The sequence below is a fragment of the Gambusia affinis genome, linkage group LG13 (genome assembly GCF_019740435.1).
Source record: "Gambusia affinis linkage group LG13, SWU_Gaff_1.0, whole genome shotgun sequence".
NCBI classification, from domain to species: domain Eukaryota; kingdom Metazoa; phylum Chordata; class Actinopteri; order Cyprinodontiformes; family Poeciliidae; genus Gambusia; species Gambusia affinis.
Genome location: NC_057880.1, coordinates 6,302,456 through 6,315,748, shown reverse-complemented (window position 1 = coordinate 6,315,748; position 13,293 = coordinate 6,302,456). Strand labels below are relative to the sequence as shown.

Sequence of the window (13,293 nt, the reverse complement as noted above, 5' to 3'; positions counted from 1 at the left end):
AAAAAATCAAAAACTGGAACTTTCTACAGCGAATCTTGACAAAGAGGTTGTTGAAACTCAGAAACTCCAGGAAAAGTCCAAGGAAGAGAATCACTTTCTTAAGAAGTGTAACGCTAATTGGGGCTAGGCGCTTGACTACGGCCAATTATGGCAATCAGACAGGTTCGGCCGAGGAGCCCGTGTGTGAATAAACACCATCCGACAAAAGGTAAAGTTGAATTATTATATTTTAATGTATACTTTCTTTTATATATATATATATATTTAGGAAGGTATTGAATAATAATATTTTCTTATAAATATAAACAATAAACACAACAAGAAAACAACAATAACACACAACAAATAAACCCTGATGAGACACAAGAGGTTTTCTTTCTCTCATTCAAGTCCGTTTCTTTCTCTTTTTTTTTCTTTTAAGGTGATTAATGATTCACCAACAATCGTCCAACTGGTGTTAGTCCGTAATCCAAGGGGAAAGAAAAAATAATTAAAGGTCCGGGAAAAGAGGAAAAATGTTTTTTGGTTCTAATACGTCCTACCGCAAAGCTGCGGTGATCCGGTGGTAGCTCGCCATCCTGACTTGAAACCGTGGGGGGGAAAAAACCTGACCTAGACGAGGTCATAAATAAAATAAAAATTAGAGTTTAACCAGGGTTAAACTGCTATCCAACAATTAAACATTCAAAAACATACTTAACTAACCAAATAATAATAGTCAGGAATCATTTAAATAAGTTTCCAAGTTAATATCACAGATCAAATAAAGTCAGACAAGATATCAAAATAAAATCAGACAAAGTATCAAAGTAAAGTCAGACAAGTTTTCAAAATAAAGTGCACTTTTAAATTCTATGAAATTTTAATTGACATTGTCAATTAAAATTAATTCACTTAATACTTTGATAAGTATTTAATTGGTCTCGAGTTTTGTTGCGCAACTACTGAAACCTATCAGTACAAATTTCCATTGGCCGTTCACAAATCAAAAGAAAAATAACTAAAAATATCCCTAAAGGACGAAATCAAAAGGCTTCTATAACATTTTAACGGCATATGGTTCATTCGGCCACATAATTAACAAACAAAAATGTTTGTTTTTTTTAGACCGCAAAACCATTTAAAACGCCGATATACAAATCATAAGTGGGCGTGTCGCCATAGAATTTCTACTTTTAAAATAAACAACAATTTGACAGGGAATTAGCAACTCACCGTCGAGTAGTGGTCACAACATGCTCAAAGTAATCCTTTGGCAGCTTTAATTTGAGTTGATGTTGTGATATGGTTCAGCGATTTAGGGAAACGCCGACAGAAACAGCTAGCCCTGGTAACAGCAGCAACAGCCATGGAGTAGGATCAGAGCTCACCTTCAACCCAGAACTTAAAGGGTGGCTTCTCGTTTGACCCGCCAAAATAAAATACGGGTAATTATTTTATGCTGGTTACAGAAGCAAGTGGACCACATTAAGGCAAAGCTGGCTGAAACAATTGAGAGCAGCAAGGAAAATCAGATGAGATTTGAAAAGGGCCTCCTGCGTACACAGAAGGATTATAAAAAACTGAAAACGCAGAAAGAAGCTCTGACAACAGAAGAGTCGCAGAAGTACTTCTCCGTAATAACAGAAAAATTGGATTACAAACTGATATCATTCGTGAACAGAAATTCAAGATTGCAGAACTGACTAAGGAAGTTCTGCGACTCCATGCAAATGAGCAGAAACTCAGAATGGTTAAAGAAACGTATTCTAAGGTGCAAAGGCTGGGGCTAGGTGAAGAGAATGGAGATATTATACTTCTCCCAGACATGGACAAGAAAACGGAAAGACTCAAACTGTATCGCTGAGAACCGCAGATAATCCACAAAACTGGAAGAGAAAGAGACAGAAATTAAGGATCTCAAGCTCAAGGAGGACAGACTGCAGAATACGGTGAGGCTTCTCAACTCTAAGTTAGATTATCTGATGGAAAATGCAATGCTTCAAGTTCAGGAGAGTCAGACCACCATCAAAGCTCTTAGAAGACAGAAAAAAGCACTGGAGGCAGAGGTAACTGCATCTCTCACAAAAATTAAAATGCAAGAAATCAACATCAGTGAGTTGAGAAATAAGATTGCAGAGATCTCATTGTCAAAGAAAGATAAACTTCCACCAATTCAGTCACAAAATATCAGACTGAAACCTGAGGACTCAGACACGTTTACAATGAAACCCCGAAATATTGTTATTTCTCTTCTAATCAACTCATTTGGAAGATGAAAAATTATAAAAAAGTATAAGGATGTTGTTTATACTTGACTAATGGAATGATTTTTGACAGAGGGACCCTCATTATTGGGGGTGGGTTAGGGTTAGGTGTTTGAGTTTTCACTCTTGGAGTGTCCAAAGCCCATCACGATTCTGACTCGTTTGGTGCTCTGTAGCATACATCTATCCTGGGCAACGGGGAGCTACCTTGTGGGGGTGCATGTGCTTACGGTTGCTTTTTAGTTCAATCTCTTGGCTTGTATGTGCTGTGTAAGATGCTGGACTGTTGAGTTGTTTTAAGGTTTTTCTGTCTTAAGGGCGGATCGTTATCTTGTACCCGTTAATGGTTGTCATTGGTTTACCTTTAAGCTGTGGTTTGGAGTGGAATTATTGATTAAAGGTGGGGAAAAACGTGGTTTTGTTTGAATCCTTGTGTATACCTGCTGTGTGTGTGTGTGTGTGCGTGTGTGAGGCTATTCCTCTAGAAGACTGGACTGCATTTAAGACTCCTGAGTCCTAGAGTCACCTTCCTCACGTGCTGTTCCTATAGGTGGAACCTGAGGGGTTAGGTAGGGGTAGGGTTAGGGCAAAACGGTCTAGCCTGTTCTCCAAAGAAAACAGGAGCACCACAGTCCTTCCTCCTCCATCCCTTTGCTTATAGGTAGGGGGACGTTCTTCCCGTCTCCTCCCATACCTAACAACTTGCCAGTTGTTGTCTGGCCACATCGTTCTTTTTACGTTTTTGGATTTTCTCAGGCAGCTTTATTACCTAAACAATATTATTTAATATATGTTTCTTATATGTTTTGTTTTTATATATTATTCAGTTATATCTTTTTTTTTTATTTCTTTTGAATTTTTAGGAAAGAAAAATAAAAATTAAAAATCTTAAAATTAAATGAAAAAAAATATGAAATTAATACGTGTCTAATTAGCGCAACGTTTTGACCAAAATGGGTCTTCTTCAGGCTTTAGGCACACACTGTTTTTAATGATGCTGTCACTGCTCTGGCTCAATGCAGACTGAGGGAGTGAGAGGAGAGCTCTCTATTTATAGTTTCCTCCTATCTGAGGCTCCACCCCCTACGTTTGTCTTCGTTTCGGTTGTAAACGTTTTACTATGATCCTGTTTTCATTTATAATTTTAATCATTTGATGTTCTTTTGTATTTTATTTTTTATTTTTAAGAATTGTATTTTTGTTTTATTTGAATTTATTATTATTATTATTATTACTACTATTATTTTTATTATTTATTAAATAATGCAATAAAAATAATTAAAAGTAATTAAAAGGAAAGGTTAGGGTTAGAAAAAAAATAATAAAAAAATAAAAATTTAGGATTAGAAAAATAATAGTGTATTTTATTTAGAAAAATAAAATACAAAAGAAATAGTGCCGAGAAAAACAAAAAAAAAAACAATGTTGGCATATCGTTTGACTGCTGGTAGGATGGTCAGGAAATACAGTTATGCTAAGTTGTAGCATTTTAAAGCCTCTTTCTCACTAATTATTATTAGCATGATTGAAGCTCTAAAAACGATATAAACAACACACTAGGGTTAGGGTTTCAGCTGTAGATGATTATGCTGATATCTGCTGAGCAGCTCTGCTGCACATATAATAGGTAAAGGTCAGAAAGGTCAAACAAAAGGCAGGGAAACAAGTTTCACAACTAGACCGGTGAGGTGGTTCTCTGCACATATAGTTTATACGTGTTTCCAAGTAAGTACGTATGTGTGGTGAACTTTTTTCTCTTTTCTCTAGAGGAATTTGTTTTTTGTTTGACACTGTGGCGTACTTTAGCAGAGCCGGTCCGAACCGGTAGGGCGTTTACATGACGACTGAACACCTGTGTGACTCAGAGCACACGGTCGTTGTAGATGAACAACAATGAGAGCGTCGGTTTGCGAAACCGAAACCCTCACGGTGACAGAAGTCAGGAAGGAAAGGAAACAGAATGAGAAAAATGGGTTTTCAATAAATGCAGCTAAACCATGGAGTCAGGTGAAACGTTATTTTTTTCTGGTAGCTGTTCAGTGATTACATATATATTTATATTAGTGTTCATAATTATACTTCTAATTATGATCATGTTGTAGATCCTTTTAAATTGAACTTTTGGTCAATAAATGAACTTCTGATAACTTATTTGTCTTTTCAGAGCAGAACTCTCTGTATGAACCTGCACTTTGTTCAAAGCAAAACAATTCAAAAATGCGTTCAAGGATTTTACTAATGCGGTCTTAATTATGTTTTATTACATTCCATATCTATAGCCCAAGTTTATCACGCCATTACATCATGCGGTGTTACAACTCCTGAGTCGAAGTTACAAAATTTTGAGTGAAAAGGGTTGAATATATAACAAAACTATACTTAATAATCACAAATCCTTTTCCTTCTTCTTCACTGCTGCATTGTGTTCCTCTATCAGATTACAGAGAAGTTTAAGGCATCATAACATGACAAGATGTGAAAAACATCCAGGGGATTGAATGCCTCTGGAGGAAACTGTACGCGTCTTGCAGAAGTACGGAGGAGACTCCCGATGGTAGTAGATGTGTATCTGACGTGTAACAATAGCCGAGCGGAGAGACACGAGAGCTTTTAGGGAAGAGTGGGGTAGAGTTACGAACCGTACAGAGCTCCACTCCACTCTCCAACACAAACAGAACGACTTACAGAGGAATTAATATGACCAATCAGTCAAACAATAGATCTTCTGTTAAAGTTGCTTTTGATGAAGGTAATTACAATTCTTTTATGACATTGTTTTAGTTTAAATAAACATATAATGCGATGTATAATGTGTTTGCCCTCCATGTTATCAGCCATTTAAAGCAAAACCACACAAATTCCGTTGTTTGTTTGAGGTGTGACCTGCATTTTAGGAATTATAAATATTCTTTCCAAGGATTATAAAACATTAAAGAGGCAGTACTGTGTATTTTCCAGGCACAATCAAGCGACTATGTTACTTTTAGTTGTCATAAAATCTACAGACTAAAATTAAGAGTCTTTAAGTTTTGGAGCATTTAACAAATGAAAAGAAAAAAAAGGTTTATTTTGATCTGTTGATTCCAGGTTAGAGCCAGGTCAAGAAAATAATGATCAGTGGCTGATTAAGTGCTGTACTTCTACTTTCAAACCAGTTAAAAGCCAAATTGCAGGAATATATTCTGATTTTATTGTTGTTTTATGATATTTTTCTATATCTATATTTTACTCCGGTTAGGCCTCTTTGTGTATTTTTTTTAGCATCATTCCCTAAGTATGGATACTATTAATGATGTTACTGTGCCAAATATTTTGTGTTTTACCCAAACTTTGGCATTTAGCTACCAGAGTTCAAGATTTGACACTCTCAGGATGACTCATGCAGTGTGATCAAAACCAGATGTATTCAAACGAGGTAATGTCATTAGAGATCATCTTACCGTTTAGTCAAGTAATTGGTGAAGTTCTGTCCAAAGCCGATGACCCCCCAGTACTCTCCTTTATGGACCCCTTCGAACGCCTTGTTGTGGGGCAGGGGAACCTGTAAACGCAAAAAAACAAGAGCAGATTAAATATATGGCTGTTGTTTCTTTTTCTGCTATTTGAAGTGAAACCTCAACACACTCTTAGGCCTGGACGTAATTGTAAGGCTTTTTCCCTAAAGTTCTGGATATAAAATACTCTGCAGTAGTCTAATTGTGAAGTAATGAAGACATGGAAAAAGTGATTCATGATTGTCTAAATGGAGATCAGAACCAAGAGAAACACATAGAGCTTGACACATTTAGTAAGATGCTGTGTGCAAGGGTAAAAAAAGTACCGAAACTAACACCTTTTGATCTGTTGCTGTTTCTCATGAGAAATTTCTATTCTATTGCTGAAGGTGAGAATGACAGCTTGGGGGATAATCTGTAGCTTTTGGGGGAAACTAAGAAAGCAGGACTGGGGCCAAAAATAGGGCCCTGCGGTGCCCAAGAGGGGAGACGAGGCATAAAAGAAAATAATTTGGAGATAAAAAGGATCTTGTTTTGAGGTGAACCACTGAAAGAGCTGGACCACCAACATCAATCCAGATGAACCAGTGGTGTTTTTATGACCTAGTGTATCACATGCAGCATTCAGGTCTAACAGAACCCAAGCAGGTTTGGGAATAAGACGAGTCTTAAAAAATACACTGTAAAGGTTCCAGCAGCACGTTGGACTGGAAATATGGGAGGACTTGTAATGGTAAACGTGATTGAACGTTTGAAAGCTTGTCAGGGTCAAGAAAATCAGATTTAACAATGACCTAAAACTGCTGCTCACAGATTACAAGATAATAAAAGCTACACTTTTCTGAAAACTCCCATAATCTGTGACAACCTGGGTCAGTTCGTACTCTGTGTGGTACATGTGCTGAAAGGTTGCGGTTCCTCCACAAACAGAACGAAACTTTCCTAGAAGAAAGGAAGTCTGATCAAGGAGAACTGAAACTCTGTTGGTTAAGATTTAAACAAAAGACACACACACACACGCCCACACACACACACACATCTGCACATTTAAATTACTAAGTACAGTAACTGCTGCCTTTGAAGGAACTATAGATAAAAAGTAAGGAGATTTCTGTTGGGTTGTTTATTTAGTGTAAATAATAATCATGTCAAGACAAAGACTGTGATTAAAGTATTTAAGGTCAACTTATTTAAATTTTTATTTTTTTTAAAAAGAAGAAGAAGAATTTAAGTCATTTTAAGGATGCGGGGACATGCGAGACCATCGGCTTGTTTTAATCGTACTCAGAAACGAAGCCGTACCTGAATCACGCTGGAGTTGTCCAGGAAGGAGAGCAGCGACTGGCTGAACGAGCTGGACGGGGGGTAGGTGTCGTTGTTCACCACGGCAACCTGGATCCCCTTCGGATCTCCACCAATGCACAGACAGATGAGCGAGATCTGGATGACCGGCAGCAGGAACTGGAAACACAACGAGCTGCAAGCCCGCGGGAGATCCAACCAGTCACTAAACAAGCTTCTGTTTGTTTTTCTTCTGCTGTTATTGATCAGAAATAAAAAAATAAAATAAAATAATTTAAAAAAAAAGGAATAGGAAATACCCTGGCATTCTCTTCATCCGCACCATTGTTTTGATGACCAGGGCTCCGATGTTTCTCCCCTTCGGCAGGATGTGTCTGCCCCGCGTCTTCCAGTCCGCTGAGCATCAAATCACAGAAAAATAAGACAAGTCTTTAAACTGACCCCGTGACACACGGGGAGAGCAGCAAGTTAACGTAGATGTGACCGTATAGTACAAGCTGATTAAACCATAATGTCAGCACCATAAGTTCAGGTGACGGGTGTCCAAACTTTGTGTCACAAAAAATGTCAAAGGACTCGATGGCCAAAAGACTAATTTTTCCTTCTCAACAATAAACCAGAGTACTTTAACAAAACAAATAGTCTGATTTTTTTCGTTGGGAAGGTGATCTATTACTGCAGATCCAAAACTTCAAACAGGTTTTGCAGGTAAAAGTACATACATATATAAAAAGGAATCCAGTTTTCAAAATGTTTAGGTCTTGATTAAAAAGAAAAACATTTAGTCAATTCTGTGCGATAACAACAGCATTTAGGTCTCTCCTTTCTTTGTAAATTTTTTCTAGTCTTAGCCAATTTTAATAAAGTGATAAAAAGCAGATTTGGGTAAGTTGAGTAAAAGTCACAGGATAGATGTGGAGCTTGCAGCTTGCAGGAGAAAGCAAAAAATCCTGGTTACTTAAAGATGAATACTTTAACTTTTATTTGTCACATATAATAAAATCATGTTTAGTTTGGCTCAAAGACAGTTTTACACTCTAGAAATTAAATTATGGAGCTTTGAAGTTTAAATTTACAGAATAAATATGAAAATCTCCACAAAATACGCATAAAAAAATCCTACAGAATGAGCCTGAAATCTAAATAAAAAATATAATTCTTTGCATTGTGGCCAATATTTTCTATTGTAAGAAATGTTTAACTTGTGATCACTTTACCCTAATTAAAAACTAAAAGTCTTAATCTAAATCCACTATCCGTGCAGCTAAAAGCGGCACTTTGGACACCCTGTGTAGGCAGAAACCTTGCGTCATTTTCCTTCTACTCTGAGTTGGCCTGTCACCCAAAAAGAGATCAACTCTACTTAAGTTTGAAACTTTTACATTACAAAATGTAAATAATGAATGAACTATCTCTCTGTTTTTAGTTGCCATGTTTGCAGCATATAAACGTACTGATCTCAATAGCTTGAAAAACATTAACGTGCTCCTAAGTAAAAAAAAAAATAAAAAATTTCCAAAAAAGGCCCACGACAGATTGACGCCAGCTACGTGGCACTGAACATATTTCCTAAAGACACTAAAAGAAGGAAGCTTTTAAAGTCTCAAATTCAGATTGCAAGCATAGATATTACGTAATTGGATTTCTATTTAACGTTTATTCAACCAGGTCTCGACTGGGATTTTGTAAAAGATTTATAAAACCGATCCCTGGTCACAATTAGACATATTTTGGAACAACATTGTGAGACATATGCCTGCAAAACTTTTTCACCAGGCAGGTTAAAAAAAACAAAACAAACAAACTTGGAATTATGACCCTTATTCTGATAAGTTTAGTCTGTGGAGTTTCATAAAATACATTGTGCATACATCGGTACCTGTACATTTAGGAACGTCTTCCACAGGCGGAGGCCCAACCGCGAGGATTGGCTGACTCTCGTCCCGGCCATTCGCGAACGTTTGGCTTTTCTCCAGAGTTTCGCTCTCTGAGTTGGATTCCTGTGTGGAGTTCTGATCCGACGACTCGCACAGCTGCAAGAAGGCATGCTCCAGGGTCTGGAAACAGAACCGTAACGGAGGTCACAACAAGCTGCGGCGCATGGGGTTTAATTGGGGCTTTTGCGGAGTTTGTATGAGAACAGCTCAAGGAGCAGAGAGAGGTTACCTTTTCTCCATTCCCCTCCCCCCCCCACCTTCTTAGTCACGTTTCAGTCATCAGAAAGCGAAATCGACTCCCTGACCCTGACAGGAGCCACACACCTGAGACCTAGAGAGTACTCACTGTTGCACTGTGCTGCTTCATGACTGCATCTGGAGGACCTTCTGCCAGTAAATAGCCGTTTCTCATCAGACCAACCTTAAAACAATGAGGGGGAAAAAAAAAACTTTTATAGGAGAATACTTTGATTTCGTTCCCAGTGTAAACCTATTTAAAGACAACAGGTTAGTGGACATACTAAATACACAACGGGCCCCTACGAAAGGAAGCTGACATCTAGACTGTTCCTGAAAATGGTTGAGAGCACAAACAGAAAGAAGGAAATAAAAGGTAAAATCCCCGTCATTTAAGAGAAATAAAGTGAAATGGAAGAAAAAGCAGAGGTAGAACTACAGCAAAGAGACATGGGATTTTGACAAAATCTGCTCTAATGACAAGAAACTGTGCAAACAGATAGAGGAACAAATTGAACATAAAAAACAAATGACAGATTTTATTTCTTTTCTGAGTTTTTGTGATTGTTGGGTGGACAACTTGTATTATTCAAGCTTGCAGTGTTTTCCGAATTCCTTTTGAACGTTGCAGTGTTTTATCAGTCCTATTTTCTAGGTCGCATCAAAGTGACATGGCAAAGTTTCAATAGCCAGGAGAGCTAATTTCTTCTCATTCCCTAAAAGTAGAGCAGAGCAAAATTTGTGATGCTTATTACATGACCAAACATTCTTCTGGTAAGGGATAAAAAAACAAAAAAACAATTAGCGAATACATTTGAGTCATTCTGACTCTGAACATGTGACTGTCTTCCGTCAAGCTGTCATTTAATACTGAAAGTAGTCACACATAAGTGGTCATACTGGTTTTATCAGATATTTTTATTCTCTATGTTTAAGAGTTCAACAACAAGAAAAGCATATTTACATTCTGTATTCAAATCATCCAGTTTTGACTTGTACTGAGTTGGTTAAAAAAGCTTCTTAAACGACAGCAAGACAGTCAAGTGTTGAGAAATTCTGCACCAAGACGCAGAAAAGTATTCAAATCTGTTCACAACGGCAGAATATTATTCCCAGTAAAAACTTGCAATAACTTTCCAAAATGTGAGAAACGTTTTTCCACATTTTGCTTTACTCTAAAACCAATTTTAATAAATTTAATTTAAAAAACAAATTGCACGCAAAATAGTTCGTAATTACGCCTTTTCAAGTTGTAATAACACAATTAGCTGTTTATCCTGAACTCACAGGTACTGTTTATGACTGGCTCACACCGTCCCTGCTGTGAAGCATGGTGGTGGCAGCACAATGCTGGAGGAATGTTTTTCTGCAGCAGAAAGTAAAAAACTAGTCCGCAGAGAAGGTAAGATGAGAAGCAGCTAAGTTCAAAGATCCTTTAATAAAACCTGGTCCAAAGTGCACTGGAACACAAACTAGAGCAGAGGTGTCAAACTCATTTTTGTTTTGGGCCAAATTAAGACCAGGAATGCTCTTAAAGGGCCGGTTGTGCCAGAACGTATTGATAAAACCTGTCCACAAACTGTTAAAACTATCGATGAATTCTTAAAATTAAATATTACTGAGCAACTTTTCAGTTCCTCCAGGATTTCGTGATTCATTTTGTAATTTTTTTGCAATAAAAATCTAAGTGTTTGTGGTACAAATTTGTAAATGTTTGCACTTATTTATGACGGTAAATGCAATTTTTTTTATTACTCGCTGTATAGACCATGGACTACAATTTGACATCAATTAAGGTTGAGGCGACTGTTTAGTACAAGTAAGAAAGTTTTTGACAATTTTTGAGAAAAATCTGCAATAAACCCTTAATTATATGTTAGCACAAAAAAGTTTGGGGATTTGTTGATTTTGCATGAATTTCCACGATAATTCTCAAGAAGCTGGAGGGACCGATTGATATAATTTGGCTGTAAACAGATAAAAACTTCAATGATTTGATTGATAAAATAATATTTAAGCACACCTAGTGTTAAATTTAGAGTGTGCCCACGAGCCTTGAGTTTGACACATGTAAACTAGAGCAATGATTCGTCTTCATACAAGTGTGATGAATATTTATGAAACACATAATTAACAAGCCCTTGGCAATTAAAACAGGCACATCAGTGTTTGCCTTTGGCATCATGATGTACTGGAAGGTAAGCAAAGCATAACTGCCTTAAGTTATTCTGAGTTAGTGTAACAGAGTTACAAATGTGCTTTTTGTTAAATTATTATTTCTTATTCATTTTATATTGCGAATTTGTGAATTTTATCTTATTCAGTTATTTTTATGTATTTTGTTGTTTTTGCCTGCGGGGGTCGCTCTTCTGCACTCCGTCTCGTTTGTGTTTCCTGGGCTTCCGTAGCTGATTCCAGCCCTCGTAGCTTCCCCCCCAAACCCCCCCTTTTTTTTCTCTCACAGCGTTGTTCCCGCTGCTGTGGGTAAGTCGGAGGAAAGTTTGCTGATGTAGAGGTTTCTGCCATATGTTGTTTATTATTGTTTGTTAGTGTATTATTTTGCAGTTTTGACCATCATTGTGGATTTTTAAGAAACAGTTTTATCATAATTTCCTTTTTTTTATTTTGGCGCGAACAACCGGTGCTAGGTTGAACATTGTTTTTATTTTTACGTTTAGGGCTGGAGTGCAGAGAGAGAGAGAGAAGGAGTTGAAGAGGTGGTTAATTTGTTTTCTCTTCTTTCCCAGAATAAAAAAATATATATCCAGTTGAGGTCTGTCTGAGTGAATTCCAGAGACTTATTGACGTCACTAGTTACGTTAGCTAGCTAGCTAATTCAGCGGTACTGTTAGCTCCAATGGAAACTAAAAACCACTTCTGACTCATTTTCAAAGCTTAAATCAATTTTTTTTAAACAACGCAAAGAATATAGGACCCTGTGACATGATTTAGAAGGAAACATTTAGTTTTGTCACCAATAAACCAGCATTTTATTTCTGTGCTAACTGTTAGCAGTAAGCAACAAAAAAAAAGATTTATATAAATCGTTGTCTTCAATTAGCTTAGCTAAACCTGCTCTCTCCATAAACTAATCTACACCACATAGTTATGGTTGGATTACAGAAAAGCTAATCTGCATTGCAAACATTCACTTGCATTTTAACTTCTTGGAATTTATAAAGAAGATTACTTGTAAAACAATGCATGAACTCAAAGAATTATTGGATTTCTGGTGAACCTAGAGTTAGTTTTCTGAGAAAATGACTCGACTTTAATATGAAGGAAAAGGGCTTTTTGATTTCCTAACATCATTTTCATGCAAATGTGATCATTCTTTTGTCCTTTTTCAACTTGACGTTTTACAAAACTCAGAAAATGTTTTTTTTTTAAGTCAGTTTGGGGTTTGTAACAGATTTTTGTTCAAATTATGAACTATGTTGAGCATGTACTGCACGTTTTAACTTCTTACTTTGTTCCTTTTCTCGCCATTTGGAAAACTCAATGTTTGTTCCCAGTATCCTCCAGCTGAGGCGCATCTACCTGGTATGAACTTCAACTCTTTACAAGTATAAAGGTTGATTAATGTTTAAAAATAACAAGCCACTGCAGTTTTACAGCACATTTAAACTCGCTTAAAGCCGTTATTAATTATGGCAGCGATCTACACCGCATGAAATCTGCCAACCAGAGCAGAAGATGTAAATAAACACACAAGTGAGCCTTTGTGCATACTTATTCCACCGTACCCTCACTGAACTTGAACTCATGATCCTGCTGTCAAAACTAATTCATCTCCAGACTCATTATTCTGTGAAAGAGTTTTGATCTATAGATGTTCTGATAGTTCTCTTTCATGCCTGGCTCGGCTGCGTCTGTCCATTCATTTTGTTCCAGTGTGTACACACATGCGCCTGTTCATATCTGCTTACCACGTTGGCTTGCCTGGCCTCCTCTATATAGTGCGTAGTAATGATGACAGAGACTCTCCCCGTCTTCACAATCTCCACCAGATGTTGCCAGATCCTAGAATCAAAGATGAAAAAAAAAAAACCCACAACATGTTACATAACACCTGAC

The 13,293-nt window shown here is 37.1% G+C and overlaps 1 protein-coding gene and 1 long non-coding RNA gene across 4 annotated transcripts in view; both read right to left on the bottom strand.

The window, feature by feature from the left end:
* The window catches only part of abch1 (ATP-binding cassette, sub-family H, member 1), a 44,988-nt gene that overhangs the window by 18,217 nt on the left and 13,478 nt on the right, over nt 1-13,293 (bottom strand). For all 3 annotated transcript variants that reach the window (XM_044136424.1, XM_044136423.1, XM_044136426.1), the window contains 6 exons: nt 13,146-13,239; nt 9,326-9,400; nt 8,922-9,099; nt 7,342-7,438; nt 7,043-7,217; nt 5,687-5,787 (listed from right to left, as the gene is read on the bottom strand). In XM_044136424.1, the coding sequence (XP_043992359.1) occupies nt 5,687-5,787; nt 7,043-7,217; nt 7,342-7,438; nt 8,922-9,099; nt 9,326-9,400; nt 13,146-13,239 (720 nt within the window). The remainder of the gene's footprint in view (nt 1-5,686; nt 5,788-7,042; nt 7,218-7,341; nt 7,439-8,921; nt 9,100-9,325; nt 9,401-13,145; nt 13,240-13,293) is intronic.
* LOC122842493 lies at nt 353-1,360 on the bottom strand. Its single transcript, XR_006372566.1, has 3 exons — nt 1,216-1,360; nt 543-612; nt 353-451 (listed from the first exon to the last, which is right to left on the bottom strand). It is a non-coding gene; the product is annotated as an uncharacterized LOC122842493 (long non-coding RNA).